The sequence below is a fragment of the Lepidochelys kempii genome, chromosome 27 (assembly GCF_965140285.1).
Source record: "Lepidochelys kempii isolate rLepKem1 chromosome 27, rLepKem1.hap1, whole genome shotgun sequence".
Taxonomy (NCBI): domain Eukaryota; kingdom Metazoa; phylum Chordata; order Testudines; family Cheloniidae; genus Lepidochelys; species Lepidochelys kempii.
This window is the reverse complement of record NC_136406.1, coordinates 2872584-2893499: the sequence shown is the minus strand read 5'-3', so window position 1 is coordinate 2893499 and position 20916 is coordinate 2872584. Positions and strand designations below refer to the sequence as shown.

The 20916-nt window shown below is 55.5% G+C and overlaps 1 protein-coding gene across 3 annotated transcripts in view; it reads right to left on the bottom strand.

Annotated features, from left to right (window-relative positions):
• Positions 1 to 20916, bottom strand: part of PLEKHM1 (pleckstrin homology and RUN domain containing M1) — a 144416-nt gene that overhangs the window by 22014 nt on the left and 101486 nt on the right. For all 3 annotated transcript variants that reach the window (XM_073326194.2, XM_073326197.2, XM_073326195.2), the window contains exons 3-6: positions 3534 to 3965; positions 2965 to 3192; positions 1009 to 1122; positions 172 to 239 (exon numbers count right to left, since the gene is read on the bottom strand). In XM_073326194.2, the coding sequence (XP_073182295.1) occupies positions 172 to 239; positions 1009 to 1122; positions 2965 to 3192; positions 3534 to 3965 (842 nt within the window). The remainder of the gene's footprint in view (positions 1 to 171; positions 240 to 1008; positions 1123 to 2964; positions 3193 to 3533; positions 3966 to 20916) is intronic.

Below are 20916 nucleotides of genomic sequence, written 5' to 3'. Positions count from 1 at the left end.
GGTGATCACACTGGTCCCTTCTGGCCTTGGGATCTAGGAGTTGACACAGTGAGTTGGACTGCGAGTTCCCCAGCACTGAGCCAAACAGGATGAGAGCAGCGTTTGCTCTGTGGCAGGCCAGCGTGTTGGAGGGCTGCCCTGGTGCTTCTTGCCACGCTGAGACTCTCTTACCGTAATCGCTTTCCTTTATCAACTGTTTTTGTCCGGTAAAGAACTCCAGCCTTGTCCAGGCTTTTGAACTGAAATCAAAGACAAGTCAGGGTTTACAGCTGCCCTGCGAGCATTTCCCAAGGGAAACCAGCTTTCAGACAGCTGATCATCAGCACCACTGCTGGAATGGCCACAATGCACCATTCGAGTAGGGACAGGGCCTGCCCTGGTGCCATCTCCCTCCCTGCCCGGTAAGCACTGGGAAAACACCCATGGATTTTCAGTTGGGCATCTGGATCACAAGCTCACCAGGGCCCTATTTCAGGAAGTTTTCAGAGCACACACTTAGTTGGAAGCCCACACGAGCACACCCATTGAAATCCACGAGGTGACCCACACGCTTCAAGTCAGGCACATGCTACCTGCCTGACGCGAGGCCCAGCGGCTGCCTGCTGATGGAGTGGGGTCAGGAGAGGAGAGGAGAGCAGGAGGGTTGTGGGACAGACTGATTAACTGAGCAAATCCTGGAGCTGTTCCTGGCCTAGGGAGCTGCCTTCCGCGAACACCCCTCTCTGACTCAGGTGCTGCTGATCCCTGAAGATGTCCTTTATGGTCACGATCGCTCAACAGCTACAGTACCCCTTGAGTTAGCCAGCCTGGGCCCTACAACAGCTGCCCAGCCCCGGCCATGCAGGTGCCACCCCCACAGGGACCCAGGCAGGTGAACAGAACCTGTTGGGGAACGGCACCAAAGCCCAGAGTTAAAGTCAGGTCTGCTGACAGATCCAAAGGAGCCAGCACAGGTGCATGCCCTGCCCATGACCCCATCAGCAAAATGAGCCCAGCCATCTCCCTCACCTTCTCCTCTTTCTGGATGAGGATCGCTGGCATGCAGTTGTGCCAGCTGGCAAAGGGGCTGCTGTCCTGGCTGGACCCGCTGCTCGCTCTCCGGTGACCTCCTGGCACAGAGACCTGAAAGTGGATACTAGTTAGTCACAAACCATATTTATCACTAGTGTGAGAGCTCCAGCCAGCAAACCCCATTGTACTGGGAGCTGTACACACACAGTAAGGGACAGCAGACAACTTCCTCTGAACACACCAAAGTTGGGAGGGGAAGGGACAGAAGCAGCCGAGAAGCAGGGGCTCACCCAAGGTCACCCAGCAGGGCAATGCTGGGAATAGAACCCAGGTCTGCCACACGCCAGGCCAGTGCCCTGGCCACAAGACCATGTTGTCCTCCACTTTCCTGGCACCTCCTCTGTGCCCTCTGGCATCACTCTGCTGCCTGGAGTGAATCACCCCTGACCAAACGTGGCAGCAGGCAAAGCAAACCCACCATGCCTAGCCTTCATCTTCATACCGTAGCTAGTACCTGATGGCTCAGAGGCTAGTCCCTGGCCAGCGTGAGAATTTCTGCGAGGCTCAGGGAACAGCCTGTGGCGTGAGATAGGACTGCCCTGAGCGTAGCAGGCAGAAACCCCGATATCACTGGCCAGCCCATTCTCCAGCCCAGCCCCATGGCCCCACGAGCCAGGCGCCTGGCAGGGGAAGGAGGGTGTGCTTTAAAAGTGTCTGCCACCAGCTCCGCTGAGCAGGCCCCATGCCGACACTGCGGAACAGTGCTGGGGTGGGGCGGGCTCACCTCGGCACAGCCCCTTCCTGGGCGGGGGAACACCAGTGTTTGCAGGGAGCCCTGTATCCCCCCCAAGAGCGGGGGCCAGCTCCACCTCAAAGCTTCCATGGAGTGCAGCTGCCTTTTCTGCCTGACCAGCCTATTTAAAGCCACCCCACCCTTGAGGGGCTCGGAGTTACTTTGCTTTCCAGCCCTCTCGTAGGCCTGGTTCCTGGAGCGGGGTGGCACAGCTGTAATCCCAGAGCATGGACTGGCTGCCCTGGGGTGAAACGGGGCTTGTGCTGGGGCAGCTCGGAACTCAAGGCTAGGTAGAGCCCCAGACTAGGTGGTCTCTGGGGCAGGGCCCATGTTTGGTACGTGCACATACAGCACCAAGCACAGGGGCCCAAGACCTCGGGCATCACCACTGCTCTCGCTCCATCAGGGGTTCTGGCCTTGCCGTGGGAAGGTTCTCTGGGCTGGGCCATGCAGGACGGACGGGAGGGTCAGCACGGTCCCTTCTGGCCTTGAAACCCACGAACACACCTTTGGCAGCAACAAGATGCTCACCCTTCTCCTCGCCCAGCCCCGCTGCCCCAGAGCTCTGGGTCTCCTGAGCATCAGCCCTTTAATGCTGGGAATTCCCCAGCCGTCGCCCCCGAGACTCCGCTCAGCCCTCTCCCCCTGGCTCTGCACCTACACCCCTTCACTCCTACCGAGCCCGCTGAACTCTCTCACTCCCCTCCCTGCCACTGGTGCCCACCCGGGTTCCCCCCAGCACCTGCTTCCTTTGCTCCTGCCCCCTCACTGCTGAGCGCCTCTGGGGAAATCCAGCACTCAGGTGGACTCGCCCACCTTCCCATCTTCCCTGGGGAGCAGCTCTGTGCCCCACTGGGACGCCAGGCCAGTCTGTTCTCAGCCTCTCTCTTCAGGTGCCCCTCCACCACCTCCGCAGCCCGGGGGCTTGCCAGATCATTCAAAGGGCAGGTGGAATCTCCAGCACATGTCATCCTCCCCTTCCTTGTGCTGCCCCAATGCCCCTTCACTCTCCCCATTCCACTTCCACCCCGACTCCTCCCCAAGACCCATCAGGCTCCATTTCCTCCTCCTTTCAAACACCGTACATCCTGCCTGGCCCTCGTCTCCCTCCAATGACTCCCACCCCCCCACCGGCTCCTCGCCGGGGCCACGCTTCATACCGTGTCCGAAGTGAAATGGTCAGGGTAGAAGGCTTGCCCCTCGGGGTTGTTCTGGCTGCACCAGCCCGGAGAGGGGCTCAGCTCCGCTGAGTGCCTGGGGGATCTCCCCGGCAGAAGGTAAGGGTAGGTGCTCTGCTCGTAGGACCCCACCGGGGAATAGTCCTCCTCCGGGTAACCGTCCAGCTCCTCGGGGGACAGATCCAGATAGTCCGTTTCTGGAGTTGGCGGCTGAGAACATGAGAGATCACTTCTGTGCACCCCTCCTCCTCCCACATGCTCCCTGTGCCCCACCTCGGTGAGCTCCCCAGACCTCCTCGCAGAGAGGAGAGAACCCAGCAGGATTCTCCTGCGGTTCCCTGGATCCTGGAGATCCCCAACACCTCCCCCTGGTTTATTCCCCAGACCACCACGCAGAATCCACTCTGCCCAGTCAGCTCTGTTCCATGCTGCACCTCACCAAATCCAGCCATCACCCGCACTCCCCAGAGCTACTGGCTCGGGCTCCCCCTTGTTCCTCCCTCCTTGACCACCCAGCTTTTCTCTCACTCCTGCTCCTCCTGGTGGCTCACCCTCTGGTCCATGGGTCTGTACTGTGCAATTGCGGGCTGCATCTCCTGAGTGCTGGGCTCGTCTGTAGCCGGGGGCGGCTCCCACGATGTCTCACCCGTTACTGAATTATAGAAAAACACCTGGCCGCTGGCGTCATCCACATACTGGCCCCATTCGGCCACCGCGGGGCATGGGACAAGAGACGGCGAGGGAGAGGGAGCAGGACTCACTCCATCTTCTGGGCACCCGAACGGGGAATCCCAGGTGGTCTCACCCGTCACTGAGTTGTAGTAGAACAAGTGCCCGCTGCCCGTGTCCGTATGGGTCTCCCAGTCCGCGAGGACGCTGCTAGGGCAGCGCTGGGGCGGGGAGGGGTCAGTGACTGCTGATAGCTGCCGAAGCTCCTGTATGTTCACATACACCGGGGTGGGGTTCTCCTCCTCCCGGCAGGCCTGGGGAGAGATCGGGACTACAGTCTGTTAGGCAGCTGACAATGTCAGGCTGGATTTGGGATGGCAGCACTGGGCGGGAGGTGACGTGGGTGGGGTCTGGGCAGGGATGGCGAGAGCATTCTGGTCGGACTGTCAGGAATGTGCTGGCCTCGATGGGGAGAATGGCCAATGGAGCCAGGGTTGCTGGGAACTCATGGCAGGGCTCTGGCCACCAGAGGGACATTGCTGCACTGTCAGGCCAGGCTCCCTTCCAGGGCTGCTAAGCCCACCTGTCCAAAAGCCATGAGCCAGGCCCCAAAAGTCATGAGTTTAAAAGATAATAAATACTGCAGCCCGAGGACCTTTTGGGCTTTGAGCCCTTGGAAGTCATAGAATCATAGAATAACAGAGTTGGAAGGGACCTCTGCAGGCCATCTAGTCCAACTCCCTGCCCACAGCAGGACCAATCCCAACTAAATCATCCCAGCCAGGGCTTTGTCAAGCCTGACCTTAAAAACTTCTACCATCTCCCTAGGTAACGCATTCCAGTGTTTCACCATCCTCCTAGTGAAAAAGTTTTTCCTAATATCCAACCTAAACCTCCCCCACTGCAACTTGAGACCATTACTTCTTTTCCTGTCATCTGCTATCACTGAGAATAGTCTAGATCCATCCTCTTTGGATCCACCTTTCAGGTAGTTAAAAGCAGCTCTCAAATCCCCCCTCAGTCTTCTCTTCCGTAGACTAAACAATCCCAGTTCCCTCAGCCTCTCCTCATAAGTCATGTGTTCCAGTTCCCTAATCATTTTTGTTGCCCTTCGCTGGACTCTCTCCAATTTCTCCACATCCTTCTTGTAGCGTGGGGCCCAAAACTGGACACAGTACTCCAGATGAGGCCTCACCAATGTCAAATAGAGGGGAACTATCACGTCCCTCAATCTGCTGGCAATGCCCCTACTTATACACCCCAAAATGCCATTGGCCTTCTTGACAACAAGGACACACTGTTGACTTATATCCAGCTTCTCGTCCACTGTCGCCCCTAGGTCCTTCTCTGCAGAACTGCTGCCTAGCCATTCGGTCCCTAGTCCGTAGCGGTGCATTGGGTTCTTCCTTCCTAAGTGCAGGACTCTGCACTTGTCCTTGTTGAACCTCATCAGATTTCTTTTGGCCCAATCCTCTAATTTGTCTAGGTCCCTCTGTATCCTATCCCTGCCCTCCAGCGTATCTACCACTCCTTCCAGTTTAGTGTCATCCACAAACTTGCTGAGGGTGCAATCCACACCATCCTCCAGATCATTAATGAAGATATTGAACAAATATCTGGTCACGTTTTCCAGTTTTCCTCTGCCTAGGAACTCACTCTAATGTCAGAGAGCTGAGATCTCACATGACTCCAGGAGCTGGGGCTTTAAAAACCAAATAAACACCGTCACAAGACTCATGATAGAATTGTAACCATTGGCAACTCAGCCTCCGCAATCCCGAACTCCACCCGTGGGAAAGAGCCTCACTTCTGTAACACATCTTCATGGGGGCTTGACCGGTTTTGCTCCCCGGCCCCACTGCTGCACCAGGCTCTCCCCAGGCTCCCCCAAGGAAAGCCCCAACACAGCAGTTTTGGAGCCTTCACTTACAGCCCCACACTGCCAAGCCATTCATTCAGCCCCTCCAGTGCCAAGCAGTCAGCCCCCCACCTGCCTGCCCCCCCAGTGGGCATCACAAGCTGTACGTCACCTTCTCCCGGCCCCCCAGGGTGGAGGTGGCATTGCCAAAGCGTGCTGTAGTCTGGCTATCCCTGCTTGGCACAACTGCCCTTGGGGGCATTGCAGCCGGTGGAGGAGCTCACACTAGCCCCTTGACACTGACAACATACTGTGTACGCACCTGGGGACAAAATAATGACACTACAAAACCCCTTCTACAGAAGGAAGATCGATAAAGTCACTAGGGATACAGCTGGGTAGAGATCCATTATTGGGAGTACACAGGGCAAAAACTACACAGTGCCATACCTGCACTTGAAGTCTAAAAATAGTGGCATGGTAAGGCTGTGTAAAAGCAGTGTATTGCACACAACAAAAACCCAGCATCCGCTCCTGTAATTGGGCTGTGTTCCTATGCATGAAAGGGAAGGGAAGAAGAGGAAGGATGGCCCAGGGGTTAGAGCCCTCACTTGAGAGAGCTCAGTTCAATTCCCTTCCCTGCCACAGACTGTGTGATCTTGGGCAAGTCACTTAATCTCTCTCAGCTCCCACCTGCAGCAGGGGGAGAATAGCCTTTTTGCCTCATGGGGGGAGGGGAGCATTGTGAGGTGCTCAGATAATCCGGCAAGGGGTCCCATGCAGCAGACTGAGGCGGGACCAGCATCCTTTTGTGTTTGTACAGGTTTCAGCAAATGGATTAAAAAAACCCCAGCCAACCAACCTGCACAATTGTAGTTAAAGCAGGGTCACTTTTTTGGTGCCAATAAGCCTAAAAACCAGACTGCTTCTTTAGATATCTAGATTTAATCATCCAAATTTGGACTTTTTGGCCCAATTTAATGGAACATGAACAATGTCCAGTTCCCTCTGGAAAGTCAGGGAATGCACAACCTCAGAACATTGTCAGCTTTCTGATAAATCCCATTTCAATTGCAGGACATTTTAAATTTTCCTACTACAAGCATAGAAAGCTTTCCCTCATGCCCCTGTTGGCGTTTCTAAATGTCATCTGAGCAAGAGGGAAGACTGGCTTATTGACTGTACCAGGAAACTAACTGGCTTCAGGTAAACTGCTGTCAGGTGCCCAAAGGAAATGAGCTGATAAGACAGACAAGTTGTTTTCTCCTTGTGAGCTCTGCAGTTCTATGATCGTAAATGTTATTGGAGCTATAATGGGTACAAAGTTTTCACACAGAAACACAGAGAATCAATTGCCCTGAAGCATCTCCCACCCATCTCCCACGGTACACACACACAGAGCCAGCAGTCTCAGTTGAGAAGCCAGCCAAAAGGGAGGCAAGGAAACTGAGACACTGAGCAGGGAGGTGACTTGCTCACACTCACACAGGCAGAGCCAGGAACAGAAGCCACCTCTCTCACCTGGCACCCTGTCCCCATCCGCGAGACCAAACTCGGAGGCTGCTCAAGCCAACCTGCAGCCCTCGGCAGAACTTCAGTGTGATGCCCCCTCCTTGGTGCCGGAATCTTTGCCCCCCACATCTGAGAACCTGAACTCAGCAGAGGCGTGACAAGGGGGGGCAGGTGCCCCCCTTGACCACTGACTGAAGCTGGGAGGTGTAACGGTGTTGCCCCTTACCTTGGCCCAGCCACCCCTCTGGTGTGATGGAAGGGCGGCTGGGCCAACCTGGAGCAGTGCTGTGACCCCATGTACCGCGTTAAAATACCATTCAGAGTTGGCCTGGTTGCCCTCCCTCCCCACTGTTGCAGTCCTTCAGGCACCACTGCAAATTTCACCAGCCAAGCACTCAAAATAACCACCCCACCCACCTACTCCTCCCAGAAACCTGCTGCCTCTGGCAGCTGCCTAGAGGTAGAGCAGCCCCTGACCACAAGGTCCCCACTAAAGGTCCCCAGAGCAATCACTGCTTTCCCAGCCTCTCCCCTCTCTTGGGCGCTCCGTATCTTGGGTTGATTCTGCCCAGTTGAAACTCATTGAATTATTTTAGGCCCAGGATAATATTTCTCTCCAGGCCCCATTTCCCACAGTCCCCCCCGTCAGTGTTGCCGGCGATATTTACCAACATGCTACCTACTTCCTCTTCCTTTCCAAACCAGTGATGGAGACAAACTACGTACAGACTCAACATCAGTCTCTGGGGCGATTCACTGAACCCTTTGCAAGGTAACACGATTCCCATCTCCGTCACCCTTTGTCACAGACCTACAGCCAAGACACTTTACTATCTGAGCGCGATTCCCTGAGCCCCTGTCGGCCGAAGCCCGCTCCAGGGTATTACAAGTGGTCCGGTCGCCTTGTCTGGCTGAGCAGAAGGATGCTGCACCCTCGGCTCAGCTCGTAGAGACAGTTACTGTTCCCTGCTGAATAAGATCTACGTTTCCGCACCTGGGATGAGCTGAACAAACGCAAGGCCCTGCTCCGAGATCTGGGCAGCGGTTTAGGGGCCTGGGTGTCCATCTTGCAGCCTCCGGGACCACGAAGAGGAGTGAGTGCAGGCACTTTGGCGGGCAGGAGCGTCACAGCGGCAAAGCAAAGGGAACTGGCCTGTAGCGAGAGGCCAATCGAGAGAGGAGAGAGACTTCCCCAAACCTGCCCTGATATGGGCCTGAGCCTTTCACACGTTTCCTGTTGGGGTTTGTGGGGCGGAAGGGTTGCCGTGGTTACACGAGTTTCAAGTTATGCATAATTAGTTATTTGTTGACATTCTACATTTTCTGGTGACCTGGCGGCTACGTTCATGCTTCTAAAAGTTGCTCACTGGTGGCGAAAATCTGAGCAGTAACTTCTGGGACTAGGGCGGCTCGAGAGGAAAGAGCCAACATTTAACCCACCTTCAAAGGTTTGCTTTTCTAAAGATTCCCTCCAGAGCCAGAACAGTCTCTCGTCTACAGAGAGGACTGTTAAATTCCTACCTCCCGGGAGGAAAGTGACACAAACACCATCCGGGGACTGGCAAAGAACATAGCAAATATTAAGGACTAAAAAATACCGCTGGAGGGAAAGGATGCAGCCAGTTGAGGGCGCCGTTACTCAGCTCGCAGAGGGCTCCATAACCCTATAGGAAAAGGGGCTACCATGGGGCAGCCAGGGGCATCAGCCGCGGCAGGGAGTCGGTGGCAGGCAAGGAAGCAGCCTGTGGCTGGCGGGGAACAGGAGGCATGGGGGCAGCTGCAGGTGTGACAGCAGGATAGCGTGGATGGATGGGCCGCAGCGAGAGCGCAGACCAAGGAGCTGGCCATGGGCTGTGTGTGCTGGAATGGCTTCCAGAGGGGGCGTGGCCCTAGCACTACGTCTGGGGAGCTGCACGGAACAGAGTTACCCTTGACCCCTTCACGGGGCTGCCCTTAGGGGCTGGGTTAGGAGCGGGGGTGGCATTCGTTGGCTGGTGCAGTCCTAGTGCTCATGGCACTTGTTCCTGGCAGCCCTCCCGAAGGAATCCTCCATCACCCGGAACGTGCGAGTGGTCACGGGAATCCACCAACAAGCCCAGTACCCGGAGCACCTGCCACGCTCGCCTCTGTTCCCGGTGTGCCCAGTGCGCTACCCAACCTCTCCAGGGAGCTGGACCTGCTGCACTCCCAGCCACGCCTGGCAGGAGGCCGGGTTACAACAGTCCAGCCATGTGACAGTGGAGAGTTAAAGTTCCCACTGGAAACTCAGCCTGTGCGTTAGTCCATCTTGTGTCGCACCAATGTCGTGATTTGGTTAAAAAAAGAAACTGACAATCGTGTCTCTTTGAGAGGAGCTGCATGTACAAGGGCATGAGTTCACACCAGCTCTCTGATTTACCGGTCAGCGACCGGCTGAAAACGCTGAACAAGTCCTCAAAAGCCACTGAAGAGCTCTCCCTTAGATCTTCAGAAACAGCGTCTCCCAGGGGTGGCTCAATAGACCCAGAGGAGACCTACTCCAGAGTCAAACATGGGCAGAGCAACAACCCGTTCAGCAACCTCTGCCTGAGTCTGAGGATGGGGCAGACAAATTCCGATTAGAATTTAGGCACAAATCTGTAGCTTCTCCACCCAGTAAACTGGAGGGTGCACAGGGAAATGAAGTCGGGGGAGAAGAAGTACCATGTGGCTGGAGGTTTTCACTTTTGCGGAACTTTCCTTGGCCCTGACTCAGCAAGGCACCTAAGCACACGCCTAATGTTAAGCATGGGAATGAAACCCATTGAATTCAGTGGGGCTAGAGTAACAGCCGTGTTAGTCTGTATTCACAAAAAGAAAAGGAGGACTTGGGGCACCTTAGAGACTAACCAATTTATTTGAGCATAAGCTTTTGTGAGCTACAGCTCACTTCATCGGATGCATACTGTGGAAAGTGTAGAAGATCTTTTTATACACATAAAGCATGTGTGAAAAAACCTGGATTTGTGCAAAAACCTGGATATGTGCTGGAAATGGCCCAACTTGATCATCATACACATTGTAAGGAGAAAGAAAAGGAGGACTTGTGGCACCTTAGAGACTAACCAATTTATTTGAGCATGAGCTTTCGTGAGCTACAGCTCACTTCATCGGTGAAGTGAGCTGTAGCTCACGAAAGCTCATGCTCAAATAAATTGGTTAGTCTCTAAGGTGCCACAAGTCCTCCTGTTCTTTTTGCGAATACAGACTAACACGGCTGTTACTCTGAAACCTGTCATTGTAAGAAGAGTGATCACTTTAGATAAGCTATTACCAGCAGGAGAGTGGGGTGGGAGGAGGTATTTTTTCATGCTTTATGTGTATAAAAAGATCTTCTACACTTTCCACAGGATGCATCCGATGCAGTGAGCTGTAGCTCACGAAAGCTCATGCTCAAATAAATTGGTTAGTCTCTAAGGTGCCCCAAGTCCTCCTTTTCTTTTTACTGAATTCAATGACTCACATGTTTCAAGTTAAGCATGTGCTCCAGGGCCAGGCTGAATCAGGGCCGCAATTGTTTTTGGATTAATCCCTTCATCAAACTACTTGGCCTAGAAACGCCAAGTATTGTTTATCCTTTTGCCCTAAAAAGGTCTGGCAGCCAAGATCTCTGTTTTAAACCGTTTTGTGCGGTCTTGCAGTTGTTTTATAGAACAGAGCTAATAAAGCACACAAGGTCCTTGGGGCCAGACCAGCTAACTACATAGGCCACTCCAGAGTTTCATACTGAAAGTGCAGGGTTCATTTTGTTAGTAATGATGAAAGGAGATTTCATAGCTGCTGTGTTGTTTCGCTGACCCACACAATCACAGCACTGAGAGCCAGGATTAGCGTAAAAGGCAACATCATCTAAGCAGCAAAGACAGGGAAACCAGATTTAAGCCAAACAAAGGCCTCACTGCAGGAGAACCTTTGAACACAATATTCTGAGGAGAAATGCAGGCTGACTCATGGACTAAACTCTCAAGACATTAGCATGCTAAAGCTGATCTATGCTTGCAAACAAGACAGCTTCAGACTCTGCAGTTTCTCCAGACTCCCTAAAAAGAGGCATCTAGAATGGCATCTAAAATCATTCCATTCCCGGATGACACATGGCAGTGAAATGGCAAAGAAGTTAAATGAAGCATGGTTATATTATATTATCAACAAGGCTAAGTTTTTGTCATGGATATTTTTAGTAAAAGTCAGGGACAGGTCACGGGTAATAAACAAAAATTCCCAGAAGCCTGTGACTTGTCCCTGACTTTCACTAAAAATATCCCTGATAAGATGGGGAGGTGGGTTCAGCACCCACTGCTGCTCAGGGTCCAGGGTTCCCCATCGCTGTGGTGAGTGGGAGCTCCAGGGTTCCCCTGCCTGCAGGGGCTGGGCTGCTGCAGGGTCCCCTTGCTCCCCAGAGCAGCTGGGTGCTCAGGGGGGTCCCCTGCAATGGCTGGGCTGCTGTGGGGGGTTCTCCCACCGCCCCGATGGCTGGGCAGATGCAGGGGGTTCCCACCAGGGTGGGGGCTGGGAGCTGCAAAGGGGCGGGTGGGGGCAGCTGGGAGCTCTAGCCCTGGGACAGAAAATGTCACAGAGGTCAATGGAAGTCACAGATTCTGTGACTTCCATGACCTCCATGACATAACCGTAGCCTTAATTATAAGCAAAAATCTACATTAATAAGAATATTAAAGTTGCACAGTCAGTTGATCAAAAGACAGGAAATGCCAGAGTAAAGGTTGACCATGCAATCTTAATTTGGGCCCATGCATCAGGATGAAGTTTTAATCACAGACTATTGTTTTCCCCACAGGCCCCTGGCCTCATTCAGTGCCCAGTGGATTAGATAGCAGTTCATTATTTCTTTTTAGCCTTCTCATTCAATATACAGCCACAGGCCTTGTTTACTGCACACCCTCCAAACACTGCACTGAATTCAGAATTACTCATTTCCTCCTAGGCTTTTCTGTACTGCTCATGGCTGCAGGAATCAAGTACTGCACAACCAGTCCTGAACTCACTGTAGCAACACAAGGTGAGATAGCATTACCCCCATTTTACAGATGGGTACACTGAGACACAAGGAGATTACTTTTGCAAAAGTGTCCATGAATTGCAGGGGCCTTTGTTCCTGGGTGCTCAGCTCCAGCCACCAAGGGCCTGTTTTTCCAGAGGCGCTGAGCACTCACAGCTCCCACTGCATTCAGCTACAGCTGGGAGTGCTCAGCGCTTCTACACATGAGGCCCCAGCTGACTCCAGTTGGGTAGGAGGCACACGCAACCAGGAGACACCTGAAGTCTTTAAACCGTGATTTGAGGACTTCAATAGCTCAGACATAGGAGAGAGGTTTATTGCAGGAGTCGGTGGGTGAGATTCTGTGGCCTGCGTTGTGCAGGAGGTCAGACTAGACGATCATAATGGTCCCTTCTGATCTTAAAGTCTATGAGACCCAGAATAACCCATTGTCTCCATGCCACCCCCTAAGTAACATGGCCCAGGTTTTCATTCCAGAAGGGAACAGCTGCCTGACCAAGTAGTTGGTCCCCTTTACTCTCCCCCCCATGTCCCTCCTTCGCCCCCTAGCACCCAGCCTCCCCCTGCTTCCTCCCCCTGCTTCCATATGTTCTGTGTTTGCTCCTATAAAAGAGCCACCAGGAAAGGAGAGAGAACAAACCCCCCAAATAGCCCCTCACCTGTGGTGGGCCAGCTGCCAGCTGGAGCCTAGCGCCAGCCATCGAAGGGCATTTATTCCCAGCCTGCTGGGCTTGGCGCAGCATTCTCACCCGGCTGGCTGGGAAAGGCAGGCCCAGGCCAGGTGGCCATTTTAGAAGGCTGATCCTTCTGGCTGTGGCAGGATGGCTCCCGGGGCCCTTTATAAACAGGGCTCTTCCTGCAGCTGGAGAAGCAGAGCTAGGGAAGAGGGGGGGATAAGTGGCTCCCAGCGGGTGCGGGGCCTGGCGGGAGTCGGAGCTCCTCTCGGCAGGAGAGGCGGTGGCAGGAGGCTCTTGGGCAGGGGGCTGGCAGGATAAGCGATGGGTGGAATAGTGCTAAGATGGCAGCTGGGGTGGAGCCTGAGGGGCTGGCCCCAAAGCGAAGGCACTTGCAGCCTGATGGAGCGGTTCCTGGGGGCAGCAAGGAGACCTGTAGCTCCAGGAAAGAGGGGAGCAAGTGCCCCATGTTGGGGGGCAAGGCAGCTGCTCCCTGGGCTGACAGGCAGGGCAGAGCTCAGGGCATGCTGTACCCGCAGCGAGGAGGGAGGGCTGCTACAGGAGGAAGAGGTCGGTGGTGGTGGCTGCTGCTGCTGCTCCCCCGCCAGACCCAGCAGCTGCTCCTGGCTGCCCCTGTTGAGGAGCGAAGGCTGCGGAGGGCGGGAAGGAGCAGACGAGGAAAGGGCTGGCGGGCGAGCTGGCGAGGCTCCTGGGAGGGGGGTGAGGCGAGCCAGGGGAGCAGGAAGGATGGCCTAGCGGTTGGGGCTCTGGCCTAGGACAGGGGAGATCTGGATTCAATTCCCTGCTCTGCCCCACACTCCTTGGGCGAGTCACTTGCCGTGCCGGAGCCTCAGCCCCCTCTGAGCAGTGGGGTTACCAGCCCTGCCTCTGAGGGGGCTGAGGCCAGAGCCGAGCGAACAGAGGCGCTCGGACGTTACAGTAAGAGGGGCCAGGTAAAGAGCCTGGAGGAAAGGAACAAACTCTGCTAGGGCGTGAGCAGCTGCAGCGAGACCCGTGCCCGAAGGAGGGGTGGAGGCACCAGCCCTAGAGATGTGGGACTGAGCACTGGCGGGGGGGGCTTCAGCCCCAGGGCGCCCCTCAGCTCAGCGAAGCGACCTGGCCCGCTTTGCAGGAGGGAGCCTGAGCGGTCTCGGGGTGAGACCACAGGCCTCAGGCAAGCGCCCCTGCCCCCAGGCTGGCATGAATCCCGCTCCGGAGCCACTGGCCCTTTCACAACTGCCACCACTGAGCAGGACCAAGGAGAAGGGGCTCCCCCCCCCCATCTCCCCAGTCACTGCTCCTCCAGACCAGGGGAGTCTGGGGGTCTCTTCCCACCCAGGCTGTTGCTGCTCCGCCTGGCCCAGGGGAAAGGGGGGTTACAGGGCTCCCCCTTCCCTGCAGCCCATGCTGCTTCTCCGGGCAGGGTGACTCTGGGGCTGCCCTTCCATCTCAAGGGCCGCATGTCCCCCCCGCCCCAGTTCCTGGGGCTAGGGGAGTGGGTCTTTCGCCAACCCCCCTTTTATGGGAGCAGCAGTGCCAGGGAGGCTGTGGGATGGGGGATTGTAATTACCGGGTCATTCAGCCCTGGCCTCACAGTAACTCTGGTGCCAGCTGTGGGGCAGGGTACCCCTGACAGGTCTGTTCCATCTTGAAACCCCATGGCTATATTCCAGACAAGCCCGGTGTTCAGGCTAGTGTAAAACTCCTAAGGGGGCACACGTAATAAATAGGAGGGGGCCAATCCCACCGCATGAACCTACTTGACACAAACAATGCACTCCAAAGCATCCATCTGCCTAGTGAGGGTCCCTGACATGCCCTTAACTCTGACCCATAGCAGCAGCCTGAGCTCCATTGGACACCTGAGATCCTTCTCCAGTCACCACACAGGGTCCTCTTTTTAGGGACTACAAAAACACATCTGGATACTTCTCCTCTTAATGCTACTGAGCTGGTACGAAGGCAGGAGAAGCCCATTTCCGTGCCTAGGTACTGCTGGTGAAGTGACCCTCACCTGTGAAAACGGAGCTTGGTATTTCAAATGTCTTTGGGTTTGGTTTTCTTTTTTTTAAGGAAACAACAACATTCTCCTGAGGGTGTTTTGCTGCGACTGCCTCCAAGCATGGGGCATGAGTGGAGAGAATCAGACTGAGTTCTATGCATGGACACGTTAAAATCTGTGCTACGCGTGGGAACTGGGGCACGTACAATGACAAGCACAAGAGAGACATTCTTACACCTCAAACTGTACATTTAAGTGAATAGATTCCCGGGTCCCTGTATTCTTGAGAAGACCCCTTTGAATGCTGAATTCCTGCATGCGTCCTGCGAAGGGGCTGCTTCTTAGCTAGGGACTTTTCCAGAGGTTGTTCAGGCATTCAGCAGCTGAGTTACTATTCTGGCAATAAAAGCAGTCGGAAAATCACACCCTAGGTGAGTGAAGGGGATATTTTGACCCTCCCTGCTCTGCAACTGGCCCAAGCTTTCTGGGATTCCACCTTGGGATAAGCGGTGGTATATGATGTTCCCAGGCGATAGGTTTGAGTTTGCGAGGTCACCGGGACCGGGATTATAAAATCCAGTTTAGCTGGGGACTCTGGGACCACAATGCAGCACACATGGATGTTAGGAACGCACCTCTCCTTTTCACATGCATGTTCCTGTGTGCTCTGTACTGTGTCTGTCTGCAGCTGCCCCATCAGTGCAGATGGGTGTAAATGTGCTTCCCAGCTCCTGTCTGTGCCAGTGGGGCAGGAATAGAGGAGATAGTCCCACAGAGAGACACCTTTCAGAGCAGCAGCTGTGTTAGTCTGTATCCGCAAAAAGAACAGGAGTACTTGTGGCACCTTAGAGACACAAGAATCAGGGAAGACTGGGAACGGACTCACCCGTTGCCTTCCCAACCAATTCACCTCTAAGCATGCTGAATGACCTCCGAGCTGGTGGGGAAAGAGTCCATCCCTAGTCGAGGGGCTGGCACCTGGACATGCCTGGCGGACAGGAGAAGGGCTAGGCAGTCATTTCATACTGCCACGCTTCCTCCTTCAAGGCTGCAGAAAAGCTGTTAAAGGAGAACACTCTGCCCTTAACAGCCCTGACTTGTGACAAGTGGGCAAATAAGTCATGAGCCAGCAGCACCCACCCTGCCTGGCCCATACAGATGGGTGCCACCCCACTTACCTCTTGGGAGGCCCAAAGACATCGCTAGCCCAGAGCCAGCCACTCTGCACTTGTGCCCTGCTCCTGTAAATCTCTACACACCACCCTATGTAGGGCAACAGTAAGAAAAGGCTGGTTGTTAGCTACTCACAGTGAGGCAAGTGGGGCTGGCTGAGACTCCTGGCTGCTCCGGGCTCTGATCCCCACCTGCAAGGCACTAGGGTGAATCCATTCAACAGCCACCTCTCTGCCCTGCTTACAGTTTCTTCCCATTTGCTCACACATCCTGGTCTGGATCAGGTAAGACACATACTCTAAATTGCATAGGGAGGGGCTAGTCCTCCTTGGGTTTAACCCTTCTGTTGCCCATCCCAGCTGGTGGGGCGTGTTCTGAGTAATCACAAAGGACTGGCTTAAACAAACTCAACCTGTGCAGGTTTCAGAGCAGCAGCCCTGTTAGTCTGTATCCGCAAAAAGAAAAGGAGGACTTGTGGCACCTTAGAGACCAACCAATTTATTTGAGCATAAGCTTTTGTAGGCTGCATCCGATGAAGTGAGCTGTAGCTCACGAAAGCTCATGCTCAAATAAATTGGTTAGTCTCTAAGGTGCCACAAGTCCTCCTGTTTTTTCAACCTGTAAAGAGACCAAGCCCTTAGAGGGAGTCTGCGGGACCCTTCCCTAGGTAACGTTCCTGGTAACGCAACAGGCTAGGTCTGCTCTGGAGTCTGTGGCCATCTGTTTGTAGGGTGGGGAGGCCGTTCTAGCCAGAGCAGTTCAGCAAAATCCAGAAAGGTGAGGAAATCAGGTCTGTCTTATGCCCTTGGTGTGCGGAGCCTGCAGCATCTCTGTCCCTGTGAGCGGGGGGGGGTGTCTCTCAGCACAGCCCCACCTGCTAGTGGAGTTTGGGTCCAAAGCATTAGCAAGCAGAACCTCTCTCCTCAATTCAATTCCCCCATTCCCCGCCCCCTTGAGGACACAGCCTGGCCTGCAGGGGCTCAGCAGCACAAGGGCTGACGTTTGCAGAAGTGACTAGTGAATTCGGGCTCCCAATGTGAGGCACATTAAAGGGCCCTGACTTTCAAAGGCTGGGCCTGGCCCCTGTCTGCTCGGGGTGTCAGGTTAAAAACCCCAAACCTGAGGCCGTGAGGATCTCGGCCCTGGGACTTTGAATCCTGTTTTCATGTTTCCTACCATGATGCCTAACCACAGCTGGGAGCAGGCTTGTCTGCCCTGGAGAAACAGGCATCTGTGTGCCAGGCGCATGCTAATGCAAGTGATGTGACGCTCCTAGTGTGCACAAGGTAGGTGCAGCAGGTAAACCCAAGCAGTCGAGGCGGGGTTACCTGAACCAGCCAGTGCAGGTTCGTGCTAATGCTGCTGGAGCTGCAGCCCGGGTCAGCGTGGGGTGAAACTATCTTTTTGCTAGTGATGCCAAGACGTGCTGGTTGTTAACATGTGTTAAGCCAGACCTCCTCCAGAGAACGGGGGGACCCCAACGCCGGGGGGGAGGGTTAGGGGCTCCTCATGGGGAGCACTGATCGTGACCAAACTCAGTCTTAGCCCTGCCCCCCTCCACTAAGTGATGGGGCATTCCCAGCCCTCACACATGCAACATCTCACTGACCAACAGATCGGTTCCAAGATAAACCCAATACATCCCCCGACCCAGGGCACGGTGCAGTCTCCAGAGATCCTCTGGGCTCTATGCTACCTTCCCCCACCCCTGCACCCCGACTTGCCCTCCCACTGCACCCTGCTGCCTGGGAGCAGGGGTGGGGTGGGAGAAGGTGGGGGAAGGAGTTCCCAGCCAGGGAGGGGCAGGACTTTGCCCCAGCTCCTAGCAGCTAGGAACTGACTCCCCACCCTCGGCAGACTGCCGCACAACTCCCTGAGGGCCGGGGGTACTAGCTAGTCCTCAGGAGGCATCCGAAGATCTGCACCATTGCAAAGGTGCTTGATGAGTCCTGAAATCCCTTTGTGGGCCTGCAATGAGCGGCCACTTCCTGGCGCTGCCAAGCGAGGTGTTTTCTATCTTTGGCCTGTCAGCTATGAAAGTTCAAAACTCTGCCTCCGATGGGTCACGTGGCCAGCGACGCAGCACACGGCTCACCTAGGCTATAGGGCAGTTAAACCGGCAGAGCCTAAAGGGAGTTAATTCGGTGGGTGCTTAAATCTTTCCCAGTTGTTCACCTTTTGGACAACAGTATCCACTTCTGGCTTCTCCTGGGGGTGAATTTTTGTTTAAAGAAATTGAAATTGAAGATGGGGAGGGGGCGTGTGAGCGGGGCAGGGAAGGAATATGCTTCTTGCCACTGTTTAAGTGTGTGAGCTTTTGTGAGCTGTGTGAGCACACCAGGGCTTTGGGGTTAAATCAAAATGCGGCAGCAGGATGGTTCCTAAATCACAGATGTGCCCCACGCTGCCCTGCTGAGCATCTATTTTAATTTGGCTGAATTGCTGGGGCTTGACTAATCACCTCTCCCCTCCCCGCCATTTCTGGACGAATATAATAAGGCCACTGACTTGGCTGCTGGCAGAGTTTGAACCTGCAACCATTGGTTCTAAAAGCAGGATGTCCCACGCTCGTGCTAAAGGCTCCTCTCTTGCTGCACTGTGGGAGCCAGGGCAGAAAGCCAGACACCACCAGCATGGCTTGAGTGTTTTTTAAGCAGTGGGTGAAAAACGATCCAATTTTAGGTGTCAGACTAGCAGCCGTGTTAGTCTGTATTCGCAAAAAGAAAAGGAGGACTTGTGGCACCTTAGAGACTAACCAATTTATTTGAGCATGAGCTTTCGTGAGCTACAGCTCACTTCATCGGATGCATCATGAAAGCTCATGCTCAAATAAATTGGTTAGTCTCTAAAGTGCCACAAGTCCTCCTTTTCTTTTTGATCCAATTTTAGATATTTTATTTTTTTGTGAAAAATGCTCCTGTTTTCTGAGCTGCTCTGGAGTTGGGTTTGTTTAATTAACACTCCCCTGCTGTTCAGCTGGCCTTGTGAATACGCATGTGAGGTTCACGGGGAACACATCACCCCGATGGTGCCCCGGAGCCATGCAGTGAGTGAAGATCCATGCAGAAGGCAGTTGGAGTTCCAAGGAGTGTTTTCTCCTCCTAGCCGTGGCTGGGGGTGTAGGATGAGCTGAGTAGCTGTGTTTCCTTCCAGGGTTTAGCCCCAGAGGTAAAGCTGCTGCTGACATCAATGGTGTAGATTCCAGTCCCAAAGGCCAGATTTTCAAAACCAGGTGCAACCTGGGGTCCCGCGAAAGCCCAGCCTGAGCTGCTGAACCCCTGTCCCTTGTTCTGCTTCTGGAGCTCTGCTAGGGCCTTATCTGGGCCCTGTGGCTGTAAGGCCTGGACATGGAATGGCCTGTGGGGCACAGGCCCACAGCCTCAAGGACATTTAGGCTCCAAACGTCCACTGACATCAAGGGAAGTTGGGAGCCCAGATACCTCTGTGGAATTGGGCCACAGAGTTTAAGGCCAGAAGGGAGCGGTGACACTGGGGGAGAGGGCGGGGAGGAGCGGTGACACTGGGGGAATGGTGACACTGGGGGAGTGGGCGGGGCGGAGCGGTGACATTGATGGAGTGGGCGGGGAGGAGCGGTGACACGGGGAGTGGTGACACTGGGGGAGCGGTGCGGGGCGGGAGCGGTGACTCTGGGGAAGCGGTGACACTGGGGGAGTGGTGCGGGGCGGTGACACTGGGGGAGTGGTGACACTGGGGGAGTGGGCGGGGCGGAGCGGTGACACTGGGGGAGCGGGGTAGGGAGGAGCGGTGACACTGGGGGAGCGGGGCGGGGAGGAGCAGTGAGACTGGGGGAGTGGTGCGGGGTGGAGCGGTGACATTGGTGGAGCGGTGACACTGGGGGAGCGGGGCAGGGAGGAGCGGTGACACTGGGGGAGCGGGGCGGGGGGGAGTGGTGACACTGGGGGAGCGGGGCGGGGAGGAGCGGTGACACTGGGGGAGCGGTGCGGGGCGGGAGCGGTGACACTGGGGGAGCGGTGACACTGGGGGAGCGGGGCAGGGAGGAATGGTGACATTGGGGGAGCGGTGACACTGGGGAAGTGGGCGGGGAGGAACGGTGACATTGGGGGAGTGGGCCGGGGAGGAGCGGTGACACTGGGGGAGCGGTGACACTGGGGGAGTGGGCCGGGGAGGAGCGGTGACACTGGGGGAGCGGTGACACTGGGGGAGTGGGCCGGGGAGGAGTGGTGACACTGGGGGAGCAGTGACACTGGGGGAGCGGGCTGGGGAGGAGCAGTGACACTGGGGAGCGGTGACACTGGGGGAGTGGGCCGGGGAGGAGTGGTGACACTGGGGGAGCAGTGACACTGGGGGAGCGGGACAGGGAGGAGCGGTGACACTGGGGGAGCGGTGCGGGGCAGAGCGGTGACACTGGGGGAGCGGTGATACTGGGGGAGTGGGCCGGGGAGGAGCGGTGACACTGGGGGAGCGGTGCGGGGCGGAGCGGTGACACTCGGGGAGCGGTGACACTGGGGGAGTGGTGCGGAGCGGTGACACTGGGGGAGCGGTGACACTGGGGGAGTGGTGCGGAGCGGTGACACTTGGGGAGCGGTGACACTGGGGGAGTGGTGTGGGGCGGGAGTGGTGCGGATTCTAGTTCTGATTTACACAGTTCCCGGTCGGGTTTTTGGAAAGATCTTTTGCCCAGCTGTCCCAGAAAGCAGCGCGCTTCCCAGCGTTATGGTTGGGAATGTCCTGGTTCTAGGGGCGAGCGGAATGGCTGAACGGGTCTCTGCTTAGCACGAAAGGGGGCCGAGGCGTGCTTGGCTCCTGCAGATGCTGCTTCATGCCGCCCGGTCGGTGTTGGAAGGAAGCCGCGCGCTGGCTCTGGGTGGCTGGCCCGGCTGTGGCAGCCGATGGCCTTGGCGGGGTGAGGCTCTGACAAGCCATCTGGCACACACCGCCTCCTGTGCTATTTATAGCAGCACGTGCGGAACGCCTGCAGCCTTTGCACCGGAGCGCAGCGAGTGGGGTGACTTAATGGGATAACTAGCTG